The 18,200-nt window shown below is 42.9% G+C and overlaps 1 protein-coding gene across 3 annotated transcripts in view; it reads left to right on the top strand.

The window, feature by feature from the left end:
- Nucleotides 1-5,954: 5,954 nt before the first annotated feature.
- Nucleotides 5,955-18,200, top strand: part of NINJ1 (ninjurin 1) — a 33,737-nt gene continuing 21,491 nt past the window's right edge. Inside the window, exon 1 of one of the 3 annotated variants that reach the window (XR_006174306.2) lies at nt 5,955-6,638. Coding sequence is in view for 1 of the 3 variants with exons in the window: in XM_005305436.5 (XP_005305493.1) it covers nt 6,555-6,638 (84 nt within the window). In the remaining 2 variants the exon portion in view is untranslated. The remainder of the gene's footprint in view (nt 6,639-18,200) is intronic. The other 2 variants (XR_010589065.1, XM_005305436.5) reach the window with 2 other exon arrangements.

Here is an 18,200-nt window from a genome sequence, read left to right as displayed (position 1 = left end):
CTCCCAGCCCTTTTATGTCAAACACCAGAGACCAAAGTGCTTCTTAATATGTACTCTTTCCCCATAAAACTACAAAAACAGGCTACATCCCACAAATCTGTTTGTATGGCAGCTCCATGCAAACATCATAGGCAGCATAATGCCAGAACCATCTAGAACTGCTGTACCTCACACACACAGAGCTCAAGTATCAGAGGGGTAGCCGTGTTAGTCTGAATCTGTAAAAAGCAACAGAGGGTCCTGTGGCACCTTTGAGACTAACAGAAGTACTGGGAGCATAAGCTTTCGTGGGTAAGAACCTCACTTCTTCAGATGCAAGACGCTTGCATCTGAAGAAGTGAGGGTCTTACCCACGAAAGCTTATGCTCCCAGTACTTCTGTTAGTCTCAAAGGTGCCACAGGACCCTCTGTTGCTCTTTACACACAGAGCTGAAGTTCACCTCCCCAAATCTTTTAGACTTACAGCCAGAATGCTGGACATCATTAATACTTGTTGACCCCTGATGTTTTCAACAAATCTATCAAAAAGAGTGTGTAGGGGAAAGGAGAGGGGGGGATACATGGGCAATCAAAAACAGAATTTTTGATAAAAGTATCACAGAAAAATTTAAATTCAGAGAATTTTGACCAGTTCTACTCACCAGTGTTACTCCTTAAGGCTGCTCTAGCTATTACAGGCCAAGAAAATTGGGGTTTTAATCAGGCATTATCGTGATGACTGATAAAGCAATTGACGGAGTGGTTGACCACGTGCTCAGCTAGGCTGGCCTCTACCAGCAGAGGCCACTAGCGCACAGCCCAGTACAGGGTCCAAGATGGGAAGCAATATGCCTCCCCTGTGTCCTGGAGCTGCCTCAGCCTGTGATGTAGTTTGCAGCAAACTGCCCCAATAATTACCCTGTTGCAGTGGCCCCTATTGACCATTGCAACACTATAGGCAGAATGGCCAGGCCCACCCCTGACAAGCCACCACAATACCCCTTGCACAATTCCTTCCCATTGTCCTGGTAAATGCTTCAGTCATGTCCCTCTGTCACCTTGGATATGGTGGTCCAAAGCAGCAGCAGTATGTGCGTGGGGTTTTTTTTTAAGCTCTTTTACTCTCTCCTCTTCTCGTTTTATATTTCCACTACATAACCAGGGGAGTTCAGAGTACACCTTTGTTTTCAAAATGTTATTCCAAATATTATTCTATGGTGTTTTCTCACTTTTCTGAGAGTCCATAATGCTGTAAAGCTTTACTTCTATCTTCTCTAAATACAGACTTTCCATCCAGCTCTGTTTTTTTTAAAGTCCACAATGAATCCGTATAGATTTGTAGATTATGGGAATTTTCTTTAAGTCGTCCAAGATATTCCACTAAAACAAATGGCTGCTGGTTTTTATCATGAGAAGCTGTATATTTTTTTTTCTTTTTTCTGATGTACATTACACTTTTTATAGACAGGAAGTTAATGACCAATTGGATTGGACTCATCTGTAAAGTTTTTTCTTCAGTAACGTTTAGCAGTAAATATGGAAGCCTAACCTGTGCTTGTTTGCATTCAGACATGTTTGACAGTTCACACACTTTTATCTGCAATGTAGCAAACCTAAAAGTTTAGTGACTTGCTGATAGTTGGTTGAGTAATCAGTTTTGTATAAAATACTGTAAAGTCCAATAGAAAATGATTAGCAGCAGTGACTCAGTGTAATCCTATATTGAAATGCATACTGATTTGTACATAGGAAAGGGGTTGGGACGGCTTTGTGGCCTGCATCATGCGGGAGGTCAGACTAGATGATCATAATGGTCCCTTCTGACCTTAAAGTCTATGAGTCTATAATAAACCATGTTACAGGAAGTGTAAAGGCTCCGCCAAATCACAACACGCCATGAAATTCAAAGAGAACATCAGAATTCCACTCTTAAACTGACACCCAAACCTTGCAGCACATTTGCTGGATAAGATCATATACTGTTTGGAATTGGCTACAATAATCTGGTGCAGAGGAATGAGTTTAATTTCGTGATTAATACTACTACACCTCTACCCCACTATCACGCGACCCGATATAACATGGGTTCGCATATAGCGCGGTAGCAGCGGGACTCTGGCGGCGCTTTAAAGGGTCTGGGGCTCCGGCTGCTGCGGGGAGCCCCGGGCCCTTTAAATCACCGCTGGAGCCCTGCTGCTGCTACCCCGGGGCTGCGGCAGCGGTGCTCACTGGCGATTTAAAGGGCCCAGGCTCCCCACAGCGGCCGGAGCCCGGAGCTCTTTAAATCACTGCTGGAGCCCTGCCGCCCCTACCCCAGGGCTGCGGCAGCGGGGCTTGCCGGCGCTTTAAAGGGCCGCTACTCCGGGACTGTGGCACCAGGGCTCCACCAGCGATTTAAAGGGCCTGGGGCTCCCCGCAGTGGCTGGAGCCCGGAGCTCTTTAAATCACCGTCGGAGCCCTGCTGCTGCTACCCCGATATAACGGGGTTTCAGCTATAACGTGGTAGGGATTTTTGGCTCCCCATGACCGCGTTATAGCGGGGTAGAGCTGTATATAGCTAGCACTTTAAGAACATAAGAACAGCTATACTGGGTCAGACCAAAGGTCCATCTAGCCCAGTATCCTGGCTTCCGACAGTGGCCAATGCCAGGTGCCCCAGAGGGAATGACCAGAACATGTAATCATCAAGAGATCCATGCCCTGTCGCCCATTCCCAGCTTCTGGCAAACAGAAGCTAGGGACACCACCCCTGCCCATCCTGGCTAATAGCCATTGATGGACCTATCCTCCATGAACTTATCTAGTTCTTTTTTTAACCCTGTTATAGTCTTGGCCTTCACACCATCCTCTGGCAAAGAGCCAAGTTCTCCATTCTGCCAGCCCTTTAGCGATTGTCTGTTGGTGCAAAGAAGCCATGAAACTGCTGGAGAGCGTTAGGTGTGATGAAGGAATCCCTTGGTAGTGTAGCAGTTCTAGCCCACATCTCTTCATAAGGAGCAAAGCCTAAAAGGTGAAAGTTGGAGTGTCTCTATGCTGTGGATAATCTCAGTTGCTCTAACTTAAACTGGGGGATGAATGAGTCCCAGCCAGAGCCAACATTTTTAATAATGGAAATTTATCGGATTATATACTAAGGAATTATTCTATGTTTAGATACAATTACTCAGATCTAAACGGCATAAGAATAGAGCTACTGAACAATCAACCTGTAACTGTGTAAAGCCTTTTCACTGTTGGAAAGCAATTTCAGTTGTAGCTATGATGCTATTTGAGAGTGGATTATGTGTGTGTATGTTAAAGGAAGAGTCCATGTAATTTTTTAATCTATACTCTTTCAATCTTAGGTAATCATAGATGTTACTTGTAACAGTAGTAAATTTAAAAAAAATCAGGAAAAAAGTGATTGAAATTATTTTCCTCTATTTCTTTTCACATTGTTTACTTTTTGCAGTTGTAGTCACTTTGTGTAGTCAGTTTCACTGTTTCTACCTATTTTAGGGATCTGTGCTGGTGTCCTTTACCATAAAATCTGTACACTATACAGTCAGTCATTCCTTTTTATGTGGGTCATTCACACAGTAATAGAGAAGAGAAATATTTCTAGAAAAATAGGACAAGGAGATTGCAAGCCCACAAACATTGGAAGGAGGATACAGATTAGTATTTAGGTTGTAAATGTCCTTTATATTCATGGCCTACAAAGACCTTCAGATAAATGTCTGAAAAAATTGCATTTTAGAAAAAAATGTAATGGACCAATAACACTGAGATTAAAAAAAGTCACCAATTTGAAATTTATTTTATTTTTTTAAGAGAATAAATTTCAAATTGGTGACTTTTTAATCTTCCCAGTGTTATTGGTTCAGTAAATATTTTTTCTAAAATGCAATTTTTTCAGACATTTATCTGAAGGTCTTTGTAGGCCATGAATAAAAAGGATATTTACAACCTAAATAACTATTCTACTGTTGAGATATACAAAGTCTAAGGTCAAGCGCCTTCATCCACCCAAAAAGTACAAGTTCCCGTATAGCCCCATTTCTTGATGTATATTAGGTTAGTCATATTTGGCTGTGTTTGACCCATTGAATTATAACAACTATTTCTACACGGCCCAACCTGGAAGGAATGGCTTATCTGCCAAAGCCCTCCATTAACCAGCAGGATCAACAAAGCTTCCTAGTAAGGAAGATAATTGGATTTACTTACTATGTAAGGGGTTAAACATCTTAAACAGAGCTCTTATCTGCTCTGCATGGACATTAAAGATTCCTTGGTGTTTTTTGTCAGAGTAGGGGGTTTGCCTTCATCTCCTTGGTGAAAATGGCTCATCCCTGATTGTTCTATAGTATGCTACATGCTGGCTGCCATCTCCTTGCATGCCAGTGATAGATATCACAAGCAATTCAGGTCCTGACATAAGACCCAACCTTGCACATATTTATGCCTGTGGATAGTCCCCCTGAAACTATTCACTTGTATGCAGTTCCTCATGTCTGCACATCTTTGCCCTATTTTGTAAAGTGTTTTGAATGCAAGCACTATGCAAGATTATTTTCATTTAAAAATCATCATACAGTGAACTTCAAGGAAGTGCATAGTCCTTGTACTAAAAGACCGATAAGATTTTGTATATTACAATGGCCACTTATCTAAAAGATGTTTGGAGAGTGTGGTCCCCTGATTAGTGCAGTGGGCTAGGAATCAAGATTTGTGGGTTCCATTACCATCTACTTCTAACTTGCAGTGTGACCAACTCTTGTTATTTTATTGAGAGTCTTACATTTGGTGTTTTTCTTCATGCACCAGCCCCTGGAGTCATGTTATTTTATGAGAATGTCAGCTTTCTTTTTTTAATTAAATGTTTAGCCCTCCCAGTTCCAGAGAAAAGCTTGAAAACCTGTCCTGAGTGTGTTCTAAAGGTTTGTAAACCAGAAAGCAAGAACTAAAAATATATTTAAAGAAAACCCATCTCATTTTGAAAACCAATCTCAGGATTTTTGAATATTTGGGATTAGGAATACTAAATTTACTTTGTGATCGTGAATAAGTGGCTCCTCAACAATCTGTAAAATGGGGGTAACTCTTACCTACCTCTGAAGAGTGTTGAGAGATTTAGACCTTGTTTAGACCTAGAAAAGATTTGCTGGTATTGCTATACTGGCAAACCCCTCCTAGTGTAGACACACTTCCTTTATACCAGCACTCTTTTGCTGGGATAAGCTGTGTCTACACTAGGAGGATATGAACAACCAGTTATACGAACAATTTTTCCTGAAAGGAAAAAAAAAGTCACATAATGAAAATGATGTCACTGAAGCACAAGTTGACATCCCTTCACATTCTGACAGGTTTCAGAGTAGCAGCCGTGTTAGTCTGTATCCGCAAAAAGAAGAACAGGAGTACTTGTGGCACCTTAGAGACTAACAAATTTATTAGAGCATAAGCTTTCGTGGACTACAGCCCACTTCTTCGGATGCATCCGAAGAAGTGGGCTGTAGTCCACGAAAGCTTATGCTCTAATAAATTTGTTAGTCTCTAAGGTGCCACAAGTACTCCTGTTCTTCTTTCTTCACATTCTGGTGTATTGGAAATGGCTTTGCAATGGTTTACAGGACAAGAAGAAAATGAAGCAATGCTTCATACTGCAATTTATGCTCTGCACCTATTGTGATTTGAGATATTCCATTTTATGAACTTCCTGATTTTATGAAGTCCTCAGTCCCCAATGAGTTTGTCAGATAGGGGTTCTACTTGTAAGTTTTTGCCAGCAGAACTGTGTCTAGACTAGGGCTTTTGGGGGAAATGGGCGGTTTGGTTGTTTTTAATTCTTTGCCCTACCACAATGCTATAGGATAAAAGTTCCTAGAGTAGTCCTGGCCATAGATTATTATTCTCCCCATCTTCCAGGAAGACTGACAAGAACGGCCACACTGGGTCAGAGCAATGGTCCATCCAGCCCATTACCCTGTCTTCCAACAGGGGCTGGCACCAGATGCTTCAGAGGGAATACCAGAATAGGGCAATTTATTCTGACAGTAAGAGGTTTAGGGACACCTGCAGCATGGGGCTGCATCCCTGAGCATGGCCAGTAGCCATCGCTGGACCTATCCTCCAGGAATGTTATCTAATGCTTTTTTTGAAGCCAGTGATACTTTTAGCCCTCACAGCATCCCGAGCAAGGAGTGCCTGGGTCGGGTGAAGAAATAGTTCCTGTTGTTCGTTTCAAACCTGCTGCCTCTAGAGTTAATCCGGACGCCCGCTTCTTCTTCTGGTCTGGCTCCTTGCCCGGCAGAGCCGCCAACGTTTTATAACATCCTCTGGCCACTCACCCAGACACTTGCAGCTCTGCCCGTGCAGCCGCACCGCGATCCGGCCGGGACGAAGGGGAATCCCGGGCGGAAAGGGAAGCAGCCCCTGCGGAGCGAGCTCCAAGGCGGGACTCTCCGGCCCGGCCGCCGCATGTGTGTGTGCAGCGCGCTGGGAGGGCAGATACCGGGCGCGGCTGGGCTGGCGGATAAGCGGCCCCTGCGGGCAAGCGAGCTGCGGCCGAGCAGCCGGCCGGCCAGGGCACCATGGCCTCGACCTCGGCCTCCGAGATGCTCGAGCTGAACGGGCAAACCGGCAGCGGCGGCGGCGAGGGCCCGCGTCCCGACGCGGTAAGGAGCAGCGCCGGGCGCCGCAGACCCGGGCAGGCGCATCCTGCGCTGCGGGGCACAGAGGCGTTGCGGCCCGGCGGGGCTGTGCCAGCTCCCGGCCTGGGCTGAGGCCTGGTGGGTGAGGGGCGCTGTCCGGCCCGGCCATGGCGGGGGTCCCCGCGCTGCCAGGGGCTCTGGTCGGACCGCCGCAGGGCTGGGCCCCGCGCTCCGCGCCGGGAGATGGGTCAGTGGCTGACAAGCCAGAGGGCAAAGCGCTGGCCCCAGAGAGGGGAGAGCGAGCAAGGGGCCTTGCCCTTCACCCAGCAGCGAGACGGGGGCTGAGCGAGCCCCTGCCACCACGTCCCTGGTGTGCTTCAGGCTGTAGGAGGAAACCCATCACCTGCGGGGAGAGCGGGCGCAATCTCTGCCCCGCAAAACTATGCCTTAGGTTTTAATCCTGAAAGCCATTAGATGGGCTGGGTTAAGTTTAGGAATGATATAAAATTATTCTACTTAACTGCCAGGGGGCAAATTTGTCACTTACACATAGGAGAAAGAAGAAGGACAAAATGCAGGGTCAGCTATAGATAGTCAGGAAGTTCCTTCAAGAGGAAATGTAGCCAAACTCCAAACCTGGAGACAATGGACCTTTCTGTGCCTGCGTCCTGTAGATAGCTAACCGCTTAGTTTGCAAAATAAGCAAGGAGAAGGGGGCAAATAGATGAACAATAAGGGGTCACAAGATGGGCAAATACATGTAGCTTGCTAATTATGTATGGTAATGATGGCAAATTTTGGCCAATCATAGAGCGATAGATTATCATAAGCAACTGCATATAATGCTTTGGTGTAAGTGTTTTCTTTGTTCTTGCTAACTTATGAGCTCGAACCCAATTGCAGTTGAAATAAAATGATCGCCCCTCCCGGGGCTCCTTGCTTGGCTAACTGTGTCCGTCTCTCCTTATTCCTCAGCTGGAACGGACAAAAATTTCTATGACAGGAAGATCATCCAAAATTTGAGGTGCAAACGCCTCCCTCCCCCTGCCCCTGTACATTTCCATGTACTTCAGTCTGTCCCCCTATGGAATGGAGACTCTCATTTCCATTTATCACACTAAAACAGACTGCATAAGCCATGCAAGACTTTTTTCAATTTCTGCTTTGCTATTAATTTACCTAGAAGCAGGATTACACATGTGCTTTCCCTTCATATATATGAAATAAAACTGTGACTAACAAAGTGCTTTCTGTTAGAATATATACAGCATGTTCCTGTAAGGGTTCCATTCAGATTTCCAGTTTGCCTATAGAAGGGTAGTAGAGAATCGTTCTTCCTCTCTCTATACACTGGCCTGCTGCTTCCCGCAGCTCCTGTTGGCCAGGAATGGCGAACCGCGGCCACTGGGAGCTGTGGGAGGCCGTGCCTGCGGACTGTCAACGTAAGCAAAATGTCTTGTGGCCCGCAATCAGATTACACTGATGGGCTGCATGCGGCCCACGGGCCACAGGTTGCCCACCACTGCTGTAGCTGCTACCTTCCTTTGCCAACTGCTGTTTTATCACACTTGTTCATCCCTTGACATTGTCATTAAATTACAATATAAGCTTTTTGGGGCTGGAACCATATCTTTCTACATATTTATACAGTACTTAGGCCAATGGGGCTCTAAACCAGAATGTGGCCTTTAGGTATTACAAATAATAAATAATGTAGTTCTGTTAAGTTTGAGGGGAGGTTTTAGGAAATGTGTGTGCTATAGCTTGGTATGCACATAGGAAGGATGACATTTGCAAATGAATGTATAACTGACTCATAGCAGTATGTCACCAAGGAGGAATTCTACAGTATTTAAGGGAGATACGAGCTCCAGAAACTAGTGGAATTTGAGTAAGGACAGCTGATTTAAACCAAAGCCAAGACTCGAATATTTAGTGGATAGTGCTTACTACAAATGTCAGTTGTTCATATCCCCTTTGGAAATCTGATTGTGAGACTATTTTGAATGTCTTGAATCTCAAATATACTATAGTGGAAGAGAAAAAAAAATGTAATCTATTCCTTCCAAGACTGGGAGAACATTTCTCTAGTAGAGTTTTTCTGTCTTTCCTGCTTAAGAGCACAGCTATTAAAACAACAACCCTTCTTTTCTAATTTTCTTACAGTCACACTTGTATAAGCTATTTTTGAATTGACTGCTCACTCAGCTTGATGGGAGAATCTCTCTTTTGACCTGAAAATCTCCCACTTTGTCTATTCAAAATCTATGCTTTAAAGTACTGAGACATTCAGTATCCACTGACAGCAGCACAAAGGAGAATAGGAAAGTTGATTTTACTGTCTGCTTTTGTTTGCCCTTCAACTTGAGGCTGTTCAGCTCCTAGCTCCAGACATCAAGTCCTGTTGGCCAAAAGGTGTATTACCGCTCATCATACAGCCCTCCACTCAAGCCTGTGCTCACTCCTCCACCTCCTCTTAGGTAGAGCTGCTGTGAGCAGCAACAGGACTGAGTGCATTCTTCCTTTCCTACAGAGCAGCTCTAGCAACTCAAGGAGAAGCAGAGAGGTCCTCTTTCTGCATCTGATCAGTGAGGAGGATAGAGAAGAGACCAAAAGAGGTTCAGGAAAAGACTGGATGAATAGTTGACAAACTCCTAAATAACAACACCTGTCTGTAAAGTATTGAATCCTCAACTTGAAAAAGGCTTGTCTCCATGCAAATGTTTTTTCTTGGTGTAACTGAAGGTGCAAATTTAAACTTATCTAGTTATACCAGCATAACTCCAGTGTGGACACTTATTCTGGTATAAGAGGACCTTTCTTATGGTTTAGCTTAAGTTGCTTGTGAAGGGGGTTAAGCTAACCTGGAAAAAGCTGCTCCTATGCCTGAATAAGTGTCCATATAGAACAAAATATCAGTATAACTGTAGCTGTATAATTGGTAAAACTTTTTCATGCAGCCAGGACACAGGCACATCTGTGTAAGATTCCTGTTCCCACCCTGATGAGCCCTGTGTGTGATGTCATACAGTCTTACTGGCATAAGTTCTAAAGTAGATTGTCAAATACTGGAAAAGTACTGCAATAAAAAAAATAGTTTCACTTTGGCATTACTCATGTCTTACCCCAAGTCAAGCTTGATGTACTTGAGTCAGAATGCATCCGAAGAAGTGGGCTATAGCCCATGAAAGCTTATGCTCTAATAAATTTGTTAGTCTCTAAGGTGCCACAAGTACTCCTGTTCTTTTTGTGTCAGAATGGTGAACTGAAAAATTCTCTTTAGAACGGCCAGTTCCTCATTCATCTCATTTTAACAGAAAGGAATAGCTTTGACTAGGTCATGTTAACTCAAATTTTTCCCCTTCAGTTTCTATTCTTTCTGTATACTTCAGTGGGTTTTCTGATCTTGCTTTATATTCTGCCATCTGTAGTTACTGTTCCATTTGTGGCAAACCTTTCCCAAAGAAACTGAGACACAATCAGTCAATTAAGATATCATAAGCAGCTGTAAATTAACCGCCAAGCATATTTAAAACCAAATAATTCTATAAAGTAATGTTGTAGAAGTATTTACAAACTTTAATCCTCCCATTACACCGGAAATAGGCAGGTGTTACTTTTGTTTTGGCCTGGGCGGAGGGGGGAAGCGGGGATGAGGCAGAGGCTAAGGGTCAGATTTTCCAAAAGAACTCATATCCCTTTAAGGGTATGTCTACACAGCAAAGAAAAACTCGCAGCTTCCTGTGCCAGTGAACTCGAGAATTGCGGGGCTTGGGCGGCGGGGCTGTTTCATTGTTGTGTAGACTTCTGGACTCAACTGGAGCCCAGGCTCTAAGCCCCTGTGGGGTGGAGGGTCCCAGAGCTCAGGCTCCAGCCTGAGACTGGAAGTTTACACAGCAATAAAACAGCCCCAGCCCAAGCCTGAGTCAGCTGGCACAGGCCAACCACGTGTTTTTCTTTGCTGTGTAGACCAGGGCCGGCTCCAGGGTTTTTGCCGCCCCAAGCAGAAAAAAAAAAAAAAAAAAAAGCCGTGATCACTATCTGCAGCACTTCGGCGGCCGCTCTGCCGCTGCTGCTTCATTTTTCGGCGGCAATTTGGCGGTAGGTCCTTCGCTCCGAGAGGGAGTGAGGGACCCGCCGCCGAAAAGCCAGACGTGTCGCCCCTCTCCGTTGGCCGCCCCAAGCACCTGCTTGCTGAGCTGGTGCGTGGAGCTGGCCCTGGTGTAGACATACCCTTAGATACCTAAAAAAGGTGGAAGCACTCAGCACCCAATAGATCCCCCTGTGATATCTATGATCAGATTTTAAGAAGAGCTCAGCATGGTGGATAATTGGGAGCTAAGCTCTTCTGAAAAATCAAGCCTCCATTTTCGATGCTAAGCGCTATTGAAAATCTGGCCTTTATTGACTTGCCCAAGACCCCAAGGGATCTATATGAGAGAGAGAGATATTAAGAGCCAGAAATTCCTAGCTTCTACTGTTAGACTAGATTGTCATGCCTTTGCTCACACTGAGTAGTTCCTTTCTCACTTTTAGTAGAGCCTATTCTTCATTATTCCAATTCAAGTCAATGATGCTGCCTGAGAGATTGTGAAGAGAGTTTTTCATGCTAGTGCTGCTGGCAATAGCTAGTGAGGACAAGAAATAGAAAAATATGGAAGCTGTCTCAAAAGTTTTCTTATAGCTGGTGTGCTATCTCACTGTATCAATCCACACAGCGTATTCTGTCAGATGAATAAGCTACCAAAGAGAGGAAAGATAAACCCAAACGTGGTACAGCAAAGCAAGGGATATTAATGTCACGTTGTAGCCATTTGTACATTTATGTTTTTTTTCGGGCTAGAAACATATGCAAAGCAGGTAGTATATTTTCACTCTTAGTAAAGTGAAACCATAACCATAAGTAAATGTTAATAAAGAATATTGAGGTGTCCTGGCAGTCTAAAACTATAAATGAACAAATTTCAATACATGTGGGAACTTGAAATAATTATTCTTTTCTTCACTAGAATGAAATGTGTCCTGAAGCCTTGCATATTTCAAATGGAAACTCGGTCTCATCTAATGGCTAGTAGTAATTATTTATAGCAAATAGAACTTGTCAACAGAGCTTTACAAAGACACAACACAAACAAACAGTCAGCTTACAATGTAATTCTGACAAATGCTGTAAGACCAAATAGCAGTGGAGTGGAGAGATGGAAGGTGAAAGCCAGCAGTCTAAAGATGCTCTTGGGTTAAAAATAATTTTAAAAACAAGTTCTCATTGCCTTAAATTATTAAAATTGATTTTTAGAGTTGGCTTTTTCATCATTTTTGTTGGTTTACTTTTTGCATAGTCGGTCAGTTTGGGTAATAAAAATATTCCAAACAGGATTTGAGAAAAGAAAGGCGACTTGGCATACGTGAAAGATGAAGCTGTTCTAAACGTAGGGAACAGAAGGTAAAGAAGTACAGAGTCAAAAGCAGGATGATGAGCCAAGGGAATACTTAAAAACCTGGAACCTCTGGGGAGAGAGTCTGCCCTTATCTGCTCAGTGCCCAGACTTAAGCTACTCATTTAGGGTCCAATCCTGCATACCCAAAACTCATTAGTTTTACCATATTAAAGTCTGCATGGAACAAAGATGCACATGTCAGTGATGCTTATTGGCAAGGAAACAGTTACACTGAGGACTATCAAAGAAAAGGACCAGAACAATGAAGATTTGAATCTGGGCAGAATCTGATATTGCTCCATACAAAGCAAAACCCACTGGAGAACGTGTGATGTGCCATATGATTACATGAGTCAGACCCCTAGTACCCTGCATTTATCATTTCGATCAAGTTTAGTTCTCAGTTGCAGTAGTACTTTTAAAACTTATTTTGAAGCTATCAAAATGTCTGCAAGCCACAGCATGGCTCTGTGAAAACCTGCCACATTAGTCTTCTTGTCTTCCAGAATGGTATTCCTGGCTTTCAAGAGCTTTGTAGTTAGAACTCTCATGTGCGATTTAGTGTCATTAAATAATCATATTGGCTCGGAATATTCATTTTCTTCTATAGAGTGTGTGTCATGCAGAGAAAATATTAGTGTGTATTAAAGGAGAAACCTTTGCTGTTTCACCGCATAGGGTGGTAATTATACTGCCTCACGGCCTAATCTTGCTCTCGGTTAATTCATTGACAAGACTCCCACTGATTTAAAATAGAGCAGGATCAGTCCCTCCCTTCCCTTTCAATTTAAGTCTGAAAGCTAAACGCAGCCCTGGCATGGGCTTCAGTGGAGTTGCTCCTGCTTAGAGTGGATTTGAATTTGGTCCAATATCTTTGGCATTTAATTTCAAAAAGGGGAACTATGCAAAAACGAGGGGGTTAGTTAAACAGAAATTAAAAGGTACAGTGACTAAAGTGAAATCCCTGCAAGCTACATGGACGCTTTTTAAAGACACCATAATAGAGGCCCAACTTAAATGCATACCCCAAATTAAGAAACACAGTAAAAGAACTAAAAAAGAGCCACCGTGGCTTGGCTTAACCATGTAAAAGAAGCAGTGAGAGATAAAAAGGCATCTTTTAAAAAGTGGAAGTCAAATCCTAGTGAGGTAAATAGAAAGGAGCATAAACACTGCCAAATTAAGTGTAAAAATGTAATGAGAAAAGCCAAAGAGGAGTTTGAAGAACGGCTAGCCAAAAACTCAAAGGGTAATAACAAAATGTTTTTTAAGTACATCATAAGCAGGAAACCTGCTAAACAACCAGTGGGGCCCCTGGATGATCGAGATACAAAAGGAGCGCTTAAAGACGATAAAGTCATTGCGGAGAAACTAAATGGATTCTTTACTTCAGTCTTCAAGGCTGAGGATGTTAGGGAGATTCCCAAACCTGAGCCGGCTTTTGTAGATGACAAATCTGAGGAACTGTCACAGATTGAAGTGTCAGTAGAGGAGGTTTTGGAATTAATTGATAAACTTAACAAGTCACCGGGACCAGATGGCATTCACCCAAGAGTTCTGAAAGAACTCAGATGTGAAGTTGCGGAACTATTAACTATGGTTTGTAACCGGTCCTTTAAGTTGGCTTCTGTACCCAGTGACTAGAAGATAGCTAATCTAACGCCAATATTTAAAAAGGGCTCTAGAGGTGATCCCGGCAATTACAGACCGGTAAGTCTAACGTCAGTACCAGGCAAATTAGTTGAAACAATAGTAAAGAATAAAATTGTCAGACACATAGAAGAACATAAATTGTTGGGCAAAAGTCAACATGGTTTCTGTAAAGGGAAATCGTATTTTACTAATCTATTAGAGTTCTTTGAAGGGGTTAACAAACATGTGGACAAGGGGGATCCAGGGGACATAGTATACTTAGATTTCCAGAAAGCCTTTGACAACGTCCCTCACCAAAGGCTCTTATGTAAATTAAGTTGTCATGGGATAAAAGGGGGAAGATCCTTTCATGGATTGAGAACTGGTTAAGACAGGGAACAAAGGGTAGGAATAAATGGTAAATTCTCAAAATGGAGAGGGGTAACTAGTGGTGTTCCCCAAGGGTCAGTCCTAGGACCAATCCTATTCAACTTATTCATAAATGATCTGGAGAAAAGGGTAAAAAGTGAGGTGGCAAAGTTGGCAGCTGATACTAAACTGCTCAAGATAGTTAAGACCAAAGCAGACTGTGAAGAACTTCAAAAAGATCTCACAAAACTAAGTGATTGGGCAACAAAATGGAAATGAAATTTAATGTCGATAAATGTAAAGTAATGCACATTGGAAAAAATAACCCCAACTATACATATAATATGATGGGGGGCTAATTTAGCTAGAACGAATCAGGAAAAAGATCTTGGAGTCATCGTGGATAGTTCTCTGAAGACGTCCACGCAGTGTGCAGAGGCAGTTAAAAAAGCAAACAGGATGTTAGGAATTATTAAACGGGATAAAGAATAAGATGGAGAATTTATTATTGCCCTTATATAAATCGATGGTACGCCCACATCTTGAATACTGCGTACAGATGTGGTTTCCTCATCTCAAAAAAGATATACTGGCACTAGAAGAGGTTCAGAGAAGACCAACTAAAATGATTAGGGGTTTGGAACGGGTCCCATAAGAGGAGAGATTAAAGAGGCTAGGACTTTTCAGCTTGGACAAGAGGAGACTAAGGGGGGATATGATAGAGGTATATAAAATCATGAGTGATGTGGAGAAAGTAGATAAGGAAAAGGTATTTACTTATTTCCATAATACAAGAACTAGGGGCCACCAAATGAAATTAATGGGCAGCAGGTTTAAAACAAATAAAAGGACGTTCTTCTTCACACAGCGCACAGTCAACTTGTGGAACTCCTTACCTGAGGAGGTTGTGAAGGCTAGGACTATAACAGGGTTTAAAAGAGAACTGGATAAATTCATGGAGATTAAGTCCATTAATGGCTATTAGCCAGGATGGGTAAGGAATGATGTCCCTAGCCTCTATTTGTCAGAGGGTGGAGATGGATGGCAGGAGAGAGATCACTTGATCATTACCTGTTAGGTTCACTCCCTCTGGGGCACCTGGAATTGGCTACTGTTGGTAGACCGGATACTGGGCTAGATGGACCTTTGATCTGACCCAATACGGCCGTTCTTATGTTTTGTAAGAGACAATAGGATATAGTTATACACATTCTTTGGAACAAGTTCTACGCAAGCATTAACGCAATACATTAACATGCAGGGACTGCAATCTTGTCTAATCTGGGAATGATGGCAGATTGGGATGCTTTCCTGAATCTGGTCCTATTTAAGCATGTTCTTACATACTGCCCTTAGTGCAGTCTTGAATAGGGATGCACTTAAGTTCATGTGTACACACTTTCCTGAATCAAAGCCTTAATGCAGAAGTGAAAAGAAAACATGATGCAGGGAAAACGAAATCTAGCATGAATGGTTTTGTCTTGATTAAATAAGTTGGATTTGTTTTCCTTTTAAAACACTTTACTATTTGATTTGCATTGTCATCTTGATTGCTTTCTAAGGAATTCTGTATTGTCTTTTTTATCTGAATATATTATTAATCCTACTTTCTCCTTTTCTTTTTAAATAATGTTGCTATAATACTACTCTTGATTTTAGACCTGTGAAAAACATCTCAGTTTATAGAGGTCCCCTGTTCTGTAGTGATAATGGACTGCAGCCATGCCATCTCAAGATGTGATCTCACCAGCTCTCACAAGCTAGTATTGTTGAGCTGGATTAGCACTTGAATGCCAGACCTCTAAGGAAAATGGAGGCAGGAAGGGGTGTTGATGAGGGCTTGTCTACACTGGCAAGTTTCTGCACAGTAAAGCAGCTTATTGTCCCATAATGCCTCAAGTGATCGCTCTGCTCATTGTTTTGAACTCGGTTGCCCTGAGACATGCACCCATCCCCTTTCAAAGCGGGGCTGATGTTGGGAGTTTCCCCCTCCCCCTGCCTCAGGACTGGTTGCTTCCTGCCACTGTCTGAACTTACAAGACAGCATGCTGACACACACTCTCTGTCCCCCAAAACACACTCTCTCCTCCTCTCCATACACACACTCACTCCCTGTCAAATTCTCCCCCACTCCCCTTCAGTTGAAAAGCAGCTGGCAATGTAGTAGGATGCCCATGGAACAATGGGATTGGGAAACCTGCATCATGTGATGCTGTGCCTGCCCCATGAGGCATTGCACATCCTTCCCAAAGCACCCTGTGGCCAGTTGCACAGTGGGATAGCTACCACAATGCACTGCTGTCTTTGCCGTGGCAAGAACTGCTAATGTGGATGCGCTCCAACGTCAAAAGGAGCACAGTGTGGACACGCAACAGCGTTTTAATAAAAGTGGTATAACTTGTGGCGCAGAAACTTGCCAGTGTAGACATACCCTCAGTTCTGTATGTGGTATTTTTCTGTCTGCGTCAGTACTTAACTAGTGGTTGAGTGTGGTGTCGTGGGCAGGGTCCTTGGGAGGTTTTATCTTTACGGAGATAGAAAAACAAGAAGGTCCTAACCATCTGTTGCATAGCTGCCACCATTCCAAAGATTTTCCTAGGCATAATACTGAAAAGCAGCAAGGGCTCTGGAGTCTTTTCAGGATAGAATTCCTAAAACAAGATATTTCTGCTTGCTGAGTGACAGCATAGTTATCCATCATAGTTATCCATCATATTTCTGATTTGTGAATGATAGAGAACTGGGGAAGCTGCGATTGACAAACAATTATGTAATCAGCTTAATGGTGTAGTTACAGGAATAACATTTCCACTTAGACACTGGGAAACTAATGGTTTATGTTAAAAAAAAAATCCAGAAGTTGTCCTCCTTACTCACTTTTCCTCTATTGCAATTTGGTGCTTTGCAGACAAAGTATTGTCTATAATACACATGCAATGGGTGAAGTTTTCTGAATTGGCCAGTGCTTTTGGATACTTTAGTTTCTGGAAGCCCAACTTGAGACATGGGGCCTGATATTCAGAAGCACTGAGCACTCACAGCCCCAGTTGAAACCCACAGGAGCTGTGAATGCTCAACGATTCTGAATCAGGGTCAAAGCGTCCCAAATTTGTATTGTGTGCACACAAATCAAAGATTGCAGTACCCACAGAGAAGCTGGAAATGGAAAGTTTAGTTTAAGAACTCTAAACTGTTGGTTTTCCAGTAGAGTCAGTTAAGGATGGATTAAGAGTTGTAGAGCTTGATCTTGCAAACCCCAATTCATGTATGTGAGTAAGTTCATTCATGTTAACAGCCCTATAGCCCTCAATATGCACAAGCATTTGCAAAATCTGGCTCATAACTTTTAAGTTTCAGGCCTCTGTTGGTTATGGGCATGTTCTAAAACAAACACTATTTAATTCTATCCTCTTAGAAAGCATGTGTATGATGGGAGAAATGTAAGAGGCTAACTAGAACAATAGCTGCATGTAAGCCAGAAGCAAAAGGGCATGCATTAAAATCTCCAGCGCGTGAAGTCAAGTGCATTTTCTTTCATACATGCAAGGGCACAAGAAAGTCACAGAAGTGAACTTTAACATAGTTATGGAGTTAATGAAAGAAAGGAGTGCTCAGTGGTGCTGGTGTTTGCAGTCTAATTTCCAGCATGGAGAGGTATCCACATCAAAAACCAGAACACGAATTGGTACTGACACTTTTACCTCTCCTGATAGTGTAATTAGTACTCTTTTGGGGACTCTCAGCAGAGGCCAAAGTTTGAATAACGAGACTAAATTCCTCTCTCCCCCCCATAAGCCATTCCTCTTTGTCAGTCTTTAGGCATGTTAGTGTGGTAGTGTGTGGAAGCTTAAGTAGAGAGCATCGTTTAGTGAATGAACAGGGGACTTTGGTCTTCAGGCTTTTCAATGAGGTAACTTTCACCACTGAGTCAATAAAGAGCATAAACGCTTGAGCCTTACTATAATGCACACAAGACCTGTATGTTTAGCAAACTGCCTTGATATTTGTTTTCAAACTTTACCTGAAGTGGGTACCGTCACTGAGTTGCAACTGAAAGCCCGAGAATTTTTGTTGTTGAGTCATCGGGTATAAAGAAATAAGGCTTTTTTTTATAAAGGAAATCCCCATGAACTGGAAGTCACAGGGT

The sequence above is a fragment of the Chrysemys picta genome, chromosome 7, assembly GCF_011386835.1.
Source record: "Chrysemys picta bellii isolate R12L10 chromosome 7, ASM1138683v2, whole genome shotgun sequence".
NCBI lineage: Eukaryota > Metazoa > Chordata > Testudines > Emydidae > Chrysemys > Chrysemys picta.
The sequence above is the reverse complement of the archived record's forward strand: the minus strand, read 5'-3'. Positions and strand labels throughout refer to the sequence as shown.